At 65.9% G+C, this 10,294-nt stretch overlaps 1 protein-coding gene across 1 annotated transcript; it reads right to left on the bottom strand.

Moving 5' to 3' along the window:
* Window positions 1-5,056: 5,056 nt before the first annotated feature.
* Window positions 5,057-9,917, bottom strand: NUDT14 (nudix hydrolase 14). Its single transcript, XM_021679723.1, has 4 exons — window positions 9,877-9,917; window positions 9,210-9,274; window positions 8,809-9,046; window positions 5,057-5,371 (listed from the first exon to the last, which is right to left on the bottom strand). Exons 1-4 carry the CDS (start codon window positions 9,891-9,893, stop codon window positions 5,131-5,133), a joined length of 561 nt encoding a protein of 186 aa, XP_021535398.1. The 5' UTR covers window positions 9,894-9,917; the 3' UTR covers window positions 5,057-5,130.
* Window positions 9,918-10,294: the final 377 nt, after the last annotated feature.

Raw genomic sequence — 10,294 nt, 5'->3', positions numbered from 1 at the left:
GGGGGGGGGCCGGGGGCGCCCGGCTTTAAAGGCGGCGGAGGGCGCTTCTGCCCGCGCCCAGGCCCGGCGCGCGCTTCGCCGGGCTCCGGGGCGGCCGGGGTTCCGTCACGCCTCCGCCAAAGCCGGCGTGCGGGGGCCGGCGCCGCCAAGCGGCCTCCCTTCGCCCGAGCCCCGCCGGGTGTCAGGAGCCGGGGGTGGGGCGCCCCTGAGGTCACCGCCGAGGTCCCCTCCCATCAGTGCGCCGCCGCCGCGCTCCTCGCCGTCCCAGGGGAGAAGCCGCCTCCAGCACAAATCAGGGCTCTGCCCCCACGCGGGGCGGGCGCGGCCTGGGACCCTTCCTTGGGGAATGTCCCCCGCCGCGCCGCCCCTACCGCCTCCACGCCGGCCGCAGGGGGCGCTGCTCCTCTCCGACACCCCTGCCCTGCCGCCGCACCGGTCGCGGGTCGGGCCGCCAGGCAGCAGATGCTCCGCGGTGTAAGCTGGGTGCCCGGGTCCGCGCCGGCGCGGGGGTCGGCAGGCCACGCTCTTGCGGAACACCCAGGCCGGAGACTGGGCTCGGGCGGGGACGCGGGGACACGGTCAGGGAATAGAGACGGTGGTGCACGTTCAAGAGGACGAGGTGAGAGCTTCCCAGAGAGGCTCCTCCTGCTGTCCTGGTCACCAGGTCCCCACGTCCCGCTCCTCCGTCATCACCGTGCTGCCCTCTGCCGGGGTAACCTCGCGACGCCCCCCCACCCGGGGTCAACCCCAAGGGTTCCTTGTCTGCAAACATCAGCTCCCCTCCAGCAAGCAGGGCCCCTTCCAGGGCTGGCGGTCGCCCGGGCAGCTAGGGACCCCGAGGTCCGCAGGGGTCCGGCCCCACCCCGCAATAACTGGGCTATCTTCTCTCCTCTGGCTCCTCGCGCAAGTCTGCCGTGGGCCCCTTGGCTGGGCGCTGGGCGCTGGGTGCTGGGAGTGCAGTCCCTGCCTGGATCGAGTAGCTGCTGCGGCCGGCGCCGGCTGGGGCGGGGTGGGGCGCGGAAGGCTTCCTGGGAGAAGCGGCTTTGAAGGGGGCCAAGCGCGGGGGCGGAGGGCCTGGCAGAAGGGGCTCGGGAGCGCAAGCGCCGCGCCCTCTCTCACTAGGGTGTGCGGCAAGCTGCCCAAGGGGCCCCGAGGTCAGAGAATACCACCCCAACATGGGGTGTATCGGCGCTGCCGCTAAGCAGCCCCTCCAGGATCCGGGCATTGGGGGCAGCTGGAAGGCCCTGAAGGGGTGGGCCTGGCTCTGCTTCGCGGGCCCATCCCTCCCTACCTGAGCCCCTCTGTCTGCGGGGATGAGGCGGCAGGACACAAGCCAGGCCTGCCACACGCAGCGACCCCCACCAAATAAGGGAATGCAAGCTGTGTTCAGAGCCTTCCAGTTACTGCTGGCCGGGAAGGGGGGGGTCACTGTGGGGATGCTTCCTTCTCTCTGCCCTGGCCCAGAAGCAGGCACCCATGTACTGCAGACCCCAAGACAAGTGAGGAGACCCCCCCACACACACACACACACATGCACAGCTCCAGGGGATCAGGGCTCCATCCTGGTCCATGCCCACCGCCCCACTATCCAGGGAAGCCCTGGGTGCCTCTGCCCAGCATTCAGCCAAGTGGTGAACCCCTGGGGGGGGGGCCCTGGTCTAGGGGTGAACAGAGATAGAATGACAAACTGTAACAGTGAGGCCAACAGGGCAAACTGTACAGGGGGCCTGCTAAGACCCAAAGGCAGGCGAGGGTCAGCCGGGTGAGGAGCTGGGAATGGCACATGCAAAGGCCCCGGGGTGAGGAAGCCTGACCCCCATGAAGGCCTGTGAGAAGGACACAGTGGCAGAGGCCGAGCGGGTGAGGGGCCTAGGTGAGGCTTCTGGTGGTAGTGGGTGCCGGGCTGCACTGGGCCTCTCCACTGGTCTTCATGCTAAGACCAAGGGAAGCACGGAGAGCAGCTAGCCGGGTTGTGCTGCCCGGTGGTGACTTACATTCTCACAGAGATCCCTGGCTGCAGGGCAGGGGCAGCAGGGGGCGAGGGCAGGGCCACAGTGCAAGTGAGAAGGACAGTGACTGGGCCAGGGCCTGGCAGCGGAGGGACCGAGCAGGGGGAATTCCTGGCAAAGTGAGAGGCGGGATCCAGAGAACAACCCCCCGCTGTGCCCCTCCCTCAGCCACCTCTGCAGCTTCCTGCCCGTGGCCACAGCTTGGGAGGGAAGGACAGCCCAGAGACTTGCTGCGCGGCCAGCTCCAGAAGCTGCTGCGTTTCAGCAATGGCTCTCTCCCCGCCCAGAGCTGTCTCAGCTTGGAGGCACCCGTGAGGGATGCTCACTCCATCTCGAGATTCAGGCTCAGCCTATCCAAGGATGCAGCCTCCCCAGGGCCCTTCCTGAGGGCCAGCCCTGCTTCAGGGATGCAGAGAGCCCCCACCTGCCCTGCAAAGCTAGGGAGACAATGGCTTGGCCTCATCTGCCTCCCCCCAGACCTCGTGGGAGCAGGACGGGGGTCCTCCCGGCCCAGAGCAGCTGGGTGAGAATCAGGGCAGTACCAGGGGGCCAGCAGACCCAGGATGCCTGTGGGGGGCTGGCTCCCAGGGGGCCACCCAGCAGGGCATGGAAGCCCCCTCCCACTCACTGTCCCCTTTCCCTCCTGTTCCCTAGGAGCCACAGCCCAGACTGAATACCCAGGAAAGGGTCAAGTCAGGAAGGTGGCCACTTCAGGCAAGGGGTAGGCCTTGGGGGCTGCGGGGAGATGGGCAAGTCCTCCCCTTTGGGGTCCCCCCATAGGGATTTCTGCAGCCCTTGGGCCAGAGGGCTGGGGATCTGATGGGGCCAGGGCTCCTGCTTCGGGCCAGGCCGCCCTGCCTCTTCCAGGAAGACCCTGTCCCTGCTCTGGGACCCACTGGGTCATAATATGTGTCTCCCACCCAGCTCCACCTACCCCCTAGCCTGGGGGCTCCCTCCCTGAGCTCCCCAGTAAGAGGGGTTCTCAGGCATGTTCCGAGGTGGGTGCGCCGCTTGTGCCCAAGGCGTACGTGGGGTGGAGGCCCCCACGCTGGCAGCGGGCCTTCAGGACCAGGGGGGCAGGCTGCCCGGAGTTCGGACAGAGCCGGCTTGGCTCAGGAGTGAGCTGCGCTTCCGCCCGCGTTCTGTGCTGCCAAATATAGCAGCAGGGAGGGGAGTTTCCGGTTACAGCCCCCCCCCCCCCCCCCACCAAGCCCCCAGTGCCGGGAAATCGATGCCAGCTCCATTAGGCCCAGCAGCAGTGCCTGCTGACCTGTCCGGTCAGGCCGCAGAGCAGCCTGAGGAGGCTGGGCTGCACCCACATCCAGGGGCTCTGTCCCTCACCCCCCACCCTGCCAGTTCGGAGCCTCCAGCTTGCTCCCCACAGCACAGGGAGCTGCCGGCGCCACCCATTCCTGCCAGAGACCGATCTGAGGCGGTGGGCAATGCCTGCAGGCCCGCCAAGGACAGTGGAGTGCTAGAGGTGGGCACCAGGCAGGCCGCAAGGGAGGGAGCCAGGGTGGGGTGGTTCTAGGCTGGGCAGTGAGCTGTTCTCCAGATGCACTGCAGCCCCGCTGGGCTCCTCCGGACAGGGTGGAGCGGGGCTGCCCAGGACCCCACTGCAGCCCAGCCCTGCCAGCCCCTTGGGCACACACCCCATGCCTGAGGGCCCCTCCTCGGCAGCAGGTCCCTCACTGGCGGGGCTCGCAGGAGGCCCCACCTGGGTGCAGCCAGCATTTGCATACAGGTGGTGCTGCTTGAGCGGGCCCCTTGGGCATGGCCTCCACGGGGCAGCCTCCGTCACCAGGCCAGGGGCTGTCTGCACTGTGCCGGTCCCAACTGGGCTGAGCCCCCCAAGCACTCCCCAGGCCAGCAGGAGGGACGGACCCTCCATGCATGCTCAGAAAAAAACACCTGCCTGCATGGGGTCAGCCTAGGGCCAGGGCAGGGGGATTACAGGGGGGCAGGTGGACCTCAGCCCAACTGAGGCGCCCCCACCTGACAACGGGGTCTCAGTGAGAGCCAAAGGCATGGTCTTGCTCAGCATCTTCCACCATGACGGCCTGAGGCCCAGTCCCAGGGGACATGGCGGCTCAGGGCACTAAGTGAGGTTTGCAGCACAGCTCCTGGCCACTCCAGTCCCCCCCTGCCTGTGACGGCAACAGCCCCTGGACACCTTGCCCTCTCCAAACCGCCCAAAACCCATCACCCACAGCATGGCCCATGGGGCTAGCCGGAGCACCTGGAGGGCTCAGGGGAAGGGTCAGGCTGGCCCTCCCTCCAGGAGCTTCCCCAGCCCTCAGGCCAGGCCCCCATCCTGCAAAGGCCCGAGACTGCGGCATACTCTCCACAATGGGCTCCAGTCCACCCATTACCTGTGGAGGCCTTACTGGGTGTGTAGCTGAGTGGGCACCGGGCCCTCCTGTGACCCCAAGTGTTTAAGGGCCACAGACGCAGGCGAGTGTGCAGGGCAGGGGTCCTTCTGGGCTTGCAGGCCCACACGCAGGCTGGCACAAACTCCCAACGCCCAGGGGATGCAGGGGCTACTGGGGGCACGAGACCCAGATCCAGAGCAGCTCTGGCTTCGGGCTCCCGGAGAGGGGCTCTAGTTCAGCCCCGGAGCTGGGAGCATGTGCCCTCCGGAATGCACAGCCTGCACTTCCATCCCCACCCCCGCCTCCTGAGGGCTGGCTCAGCTGCCACTACCATGGCCATACGGCCACCCTGTGGCCCACCACGCAGTCCTCCTCGAGTGCTTGCCCGGCCGAGCCCCCATCCCCACCTCCCCTGCCCTGGGAGGTGGCCTGGCCTGGCACCATCCTCCCTGTCTCTCCCCAGGCCCCCACCTAAGGCCTGACCTTAGTCCTCTGCCCACCACCAGCTGCCCACAGCCGTCCCTTCCCTGCCTGCAGCCAGAGGCTTCCCAGTGGAGCTGAGAGGCTCTCATGGAGAGCCCACCCTCCCCCAGGGCCGATCTGGGAAAGATCCACTGTCCCTCCACCTCCCCCAGCCCACCCCTGGTCACAGCTCGGAACCAGTGGACACAGGCTGGAGCCACACGAGACTTTATTTGATCTGTAGGGCGAGTGGCCAGAACCAGCCTTGATCTTGAGCCCCTGGAGTCTCACTGGGGACCCAGGCCAGGGGCCACACAGCTGAAGAACCATGAGATGCCAAAGATGACACCGAGGGTCTTGGGGACATCCGGGTCATCCGCGAAGGCCTGGGCACCATCCAGGGGCAGGTGCACCACCTCAATGAGCTCGCCCTCCTCTGCCAGGCCCCCTCCCGGGCCGCCCCGCTGGGCATCTGTCACTTCTGCGTAGAACATAGTCTGGCTGGAGCCAGTGAGTCCCACACCAGACCTACGGGTTGAGACAGCATCTCCTGAGCCACCCACGCAGGCCTCACGGGCCACCCCTGCCCCTTCCAGCCCTCCTTCTAGCCACTCCTGCCAGGGAGACCCGTCTGGCAGGCAGGACTCTGGGATACACCACCCTGCGTCCCCCACCAGATTCCCACCACCCTCAGGTGTGGCAGAAACCTGGCAACATGCTGGCTATTGCTTCTGTGATTCTTATGTCACGTGGCAAAGGTGGAAGAATTCTGCGCGTGTAACTGAGGGCTTTAATCAGTTGACTTCCAGTTCACTGAGAGATTATCTTGGTGGGCCTGACCTAATTAGGTGAGCTCTTTGGTGAAGGCTTAGACGACAGAGATGGAGGAAATCAGAGAGGCACCATCCTGCGAGCCTTGTAGATGAAGCAAGCTGCCATGGGTGGGGGCCACGTGGTCCAGGCCTGCCGGTGGCCTCAGGGAGTGGATGGTGGTCCCCCGCCAACAGCCAGCCAGGAAACGGGGCCCTCAGCCACACAGCCACAGGGAGCTAGATTCTGCCACAACCATGTGAGCTGGAAAGGGGACCCTGAGACCCAGATGAGCCCATGGCCCCGGCCGATGCCCTGACTGTAGCATGGCCAGCCCATGAGCACTGGCCTGTTCCCAGGAAGCAGACTGCAGACCCACAGCTACTGTGAGGTTGTAAAGGGGGGTTGACTAAAGCCGTTAGATCTCTGCGGTGTGGGTCTGCAACACCCTCGTGCAGGTCGCGGCCCCTCTGCACACGGGAGCCCCTCAGCCAGGGCCTCCCTTCCCAGCACAGACCGTGGCCTGCACCCAGGGCTCCAGGCTGGCCGGAAGCAAGGACCCACCTGGCAACCGTGTGGCCCGGCCTGTGACAGCCCCCAATGCCAGCCCCGCCGGGACGCCACTTCCAGGTTGGGGAGGGCTTGTGCTGAGGCAGCCGGGGCGTGGAGGGGTGAGAGGGAGTCCCCTCCCTCGGTGGCTGGTGGCCACCAGGAAGGGGACAGGCACCCAGTGGCAGTGCCGTGGCCCAGAGTGGCAGCAGTGGAAGGCCGGCGTGGGCAGCCGGGATGGGACGTCTGTGAGGACAGGGCAGGGGCAGGCCCGTCTGCATCCCGGGACTGGAGGGGAGAGTCAAGCACAAGTGTGCAGGGGAAGAGGAGGACCAGAGGGTGTCTGAGGCCAGCCAGAGACCTGCAGGGTGGAGGCTGCTCTTGCAAGCGGCCCAGCACACAGGGGGGCTTCCGTGCCCCACTCCCCAGGAGGGGAGCCCCATCCAGACGGGCCTCACCCAGCTGCTTCCTCCACCCCCAGCCGCTTATCTGCCACAGTCCCTCCTGACAGCCTGTTTCCGGCGGGGGCCACGGCCTGCGCCTTTGATGGAAGCGCCAGTCTGAGGGGCTTCCAGGCCCAGTTTCCGCCGGCGCGTGAAGGAGACGGGCACAGCCTCCGACCCGGAGCAAGAAGACTACGTGCAGCCCCATCGTCTGCTGGGCGATCGCAGAGGAATGCCTGGGCCTTGTCACCTATGACCGGCAGGTGAGTGGCCTGGCTCTCGCTGTCTGTCCAGCTCCCAGCAGACCCCCAGGCACAGCTGCCCTGACCTCTACTCCAGCCCCTTCAGTCCTGCCTCCCCACAGCCACACCTCGTCTGCAAAATGCAAGTCTTCACAAGCTGCTTGCTGCCCAGAGCCCTCCCGGGCTCCCCAGCACCCTCGGGATCAGGCTATAGCCCTGACGCCCTGCTCGTGGAACCGCCGCGGCGGGGGTTGTTCATCCACGTGCCCCAGAGCAAGGGAGGCGGTGTACCCCTCTGCCAGGACTCCGCCCAGGCTCACCTCATCCAGGGTCCCCCGCCCTGCCAGGGTGCCTCCTGCTGGCTCAACCCCGGCCCCAGATCAGGACCCTCAGATGCTCCTGGCCCCCAGCACCAAGGACACCTGCAGACAGCAGGCCTGCCCCTCAGACCAAGATGCTCAACCACGGGCGCCTGGGTGGCTCAGTCGGTTGAGCGACTGCCTTCGGCTCAGGTCATGATCCTGGAGTCCCTGGACCGAGTCCCGCATCGGGCTCCCTGCTCGGCGGGGAGTCTGCTTCTCCCTCTGACCCTCCCCGCTCTCATGTGCTCTCTCTCATTCTCTCTTTCTCAAATAAATAAATAAAATCTTTAAAATAAATAAATAAATAAATGGAAGCATGCGGGTGCCTGGGTGGCTCAGTTGGTTAAGCGACTGTCTTCAGCTGGGGTCATGATCCTGGAGTCCCGGGACCGAGTCCCGCATCGGGCTCCCTGCTCGGCGGGGAGTCTGCTTCTCCCTCTGACCCTCCCCCCTCTCATGCTCTCTCTTAAATAAATAAAATCATGGGGCGCCTGGGTGGCTCAGTCGGTTGGGCGACTGCCTTTGGCTCAGGTCATGATCCTGGAGTCCCTGGACCGAGTCCCGCATCGGGCTCCCTGCTCAGTGGGGAGTCTGCTTCTCCCTCTGACCCTCCCTGCTCTCATGTGCTCTCTCTCATTCTCTTTCTCAAATAAATAAAATCTTTAAAAAAAAAAAAAAAGATGCTCAACCACTTGACACCTATGTTGAACGTGGGGGCTCCAAGCCCAGGCTCCTCTCCTTCCTCGGCCTGGAGGTCAGCTCCAGCCCCCCAGCCCCCAGGCCAGGGAGACACCCTGACAAAGCCCTTGGGCTGCTGAGGCAGAGGACCTGGGCCCAACGCTGAGTGGCCCCTGCACTGGGCTGCGAAGCAGAGCTCCCCACCAGCCCCCTCCCCTCTAGAGAAGGCTGTCGGGGTCCATGCTCAGTGTTGTGGTGGAGGGTGTCCTCCTGCCCCCACACTTCACCAGGCTCAGGGACCCATGACAGCACCGCTGGGGCAGGGGATGCAGGGGCGTCACCCCAGCGTCCCGTCCCATCCCAGAAGGACAGCCGCATGGGGAAGGTGGTGGGGGACACCCAGCTTCGGTGGGGGCAGGCCCTGAAGTCTAGGCTCCAGGCCACACCCCTTCCCCTCCCCAGCCACGCAGGAGCCCCTGCCCCCCAGCTTCATTCCTGAGCCGCCGTGTGACAGCAGATCTGTGACTCACCCCCACCCCCGGCGCCCAGTGCTTAATCCCACAGGAAGTAGAGGCATCTGCCAGCAGCAGCTGGGCCCAGAGCCGGCCCCACACAGCCCCACACAGCTAGGGGCCGAAGGGTGGGGGCTCGCATGCTCCAGAACTGCCCCCAAGAGCCCTGGGTTCCGGCCTGGAGCACAATCTGAGGTGGTTCTGCCCAACCTTCCCCCGACACCATGTTGAAAAACAAGGAGGAACTGCCCTGCTTGCACGCCCCTGGGGACGGGGCGCTCACTGCCTCCCAGCCTGTCCCATCCCCCAGGTGGTGCTGACAAGATGCCCCTCCCCAGCTTTGCAGGCCTGTGGCCCAACCCCACTCACTTATAGGTGGCGACCCGGCGCAGGTCGGAGGGAGCCAGGCGGTAGCCACACTCCTCCCAAGCTTCCGTGCAGGCCACTTCCTCCAGCAAGAGCCCGGGCTGGTCCACAAGGCCCGCACACAGCTCGTATGTCACCCCTGCCAAGCCAGGCAGTGCCACCTGCAGCTCCTGGGGTCCATCCTGGTCTACAGCTGCCAGGGACCCTGGGAAATGGCGTTCCACCTCGCCCACGTACACGGCTGGTTGGGGAAGGGCGGACCACGGTCACAGCCATGTAGTGGATGCCAGACGCCCTCACTGGGCTTTGGTTCCCACTGGAGCCCCCACCCCACGTTGACATTCTGACCCTAGGGCCCCAGGGGCCTCTCCCCTCGCCCCACAGCCCATGCCCACAGACCTCACCTGGCCGGAACTGCTTCACCAACACCAGACTCTGCTGGGAAGAGTTGAACATGAGAATGGCCACACTGTAGGGGGGTGGATAGAGCTCAGCACAGAAGCAATTCCTCACCTCACCTCCCCCGGGCCCCTGGCTCCCAGCCCCCTGGCTCCCAGCATGCTCAGCCCATCTCCTCTCCCCAGCAGTCTGGGAAAACTGGTCCCTTACTCAGATGGGGAGACTGAGGCCCAGGCAGGGCCAGAGCATGCCAGGACGCAGGCCTACTGTATTCCGACTGGCAGAACGGGGGCACGGGGGTGGGGAAGGACATGCTGGGCAGCTGGGCAGGTTGGGGGTGGCAGCAGCTGAGGCCGGCTGACTGACGGGACATGTGGTCCCTGCTGGCTGGCTGCCTACCAGCCACACTCCTCGCGCCTCACTGCCGTCTAGCCCACACCCCTGATGCTCAGGGCAGGACGAGGGCACCCAGATGGCCTCTTCCAGGTCCAAGAGGGCCTGCGGGCCACTACGATCCAGGCGGCCCGAGCCAGGAGCAAGAGGGCACACCCAGAGAACATGAGGGGTGCAGCAAGGCAGAGACAGGGGGCGGCTCCCTGCCCCTGGGCCCCAGTGTCCCAGTGGGCATCAGCCTGGGGCTTCCCCAGCAGCCAGGCCAGGCTGGGCTCTCACCTGTCATGTGTCTTCATGAAGTCCCATGACTTCTGAGTGCCATTCTGAAAGAGAAGGCCAGCGGTCAGGGGTCAGGGGGAGCCAGAGGGCGGCCGGCATGTGTGCAAGTGCCCTGGGAAGCTGGGCAGGCCAGACAGACCCCCTGCACCGGTCCCTGCCCGGGCGGCCCCCTCAAGGCCTGGGCCCATCAAGAGCGTGGAGCTGCAGCGGGTTGGGGAGGGAGGTCAAAGCCAGCCTGATGTTCTCCAGGGGTGGGGCCGAAAACCAGAGCACATGGTGGAAAGGCAGCTGCCACCTGGCACAGGCTGAGCTCAAGGAGCTGCAGAGACGTACACTGTCACCAAGTGTAGGCAGGACCGAGAGGGGCATGGGGGAGGAGCAGTATGGGGTGTGGGTGGGGGTGAGCAGAGATCAGGTT

The sequence above is a fragment of the Neomonachus schauinslandi genome, unplaced genomic scaffold (genome assembly GCF_002201575.2).
Source record: "Neomonachus schauinslandi unplaced genomic scaffold, ASM220157v2 HiC_scaffold_939, whole genome shotgun sequence".
NCBI lineage: Eukaryota > Metazoa > Chordata > Mammalia > Carnivora > Phocidae > Neomonachus > Neomonachus schauinslandi.
This window is presented reverse-complemented; position numbering and strand designations above follow the sequence as displayed.

Bases quoted from the DNA above. Each gene is read 5' to 3' on its own strand.
- NUDT14 (XM_021679723.1), bottom strand. The intron at 9,047-9,209 runs GTGAGGTCTGTG...TTCCCCAACCAG, and splicing joins GGTGAAGCAGTTCCGGCCAG to CCGTGTACGTGGGCGAGGTG. The intron at 5,372-8,808 runs GTGAGTGGGGTT...CTCAACCCGTAG, and splicing joins CGCCGGGTCGCCACCTATAA to GTCTGGTGTGGGACTCACTG.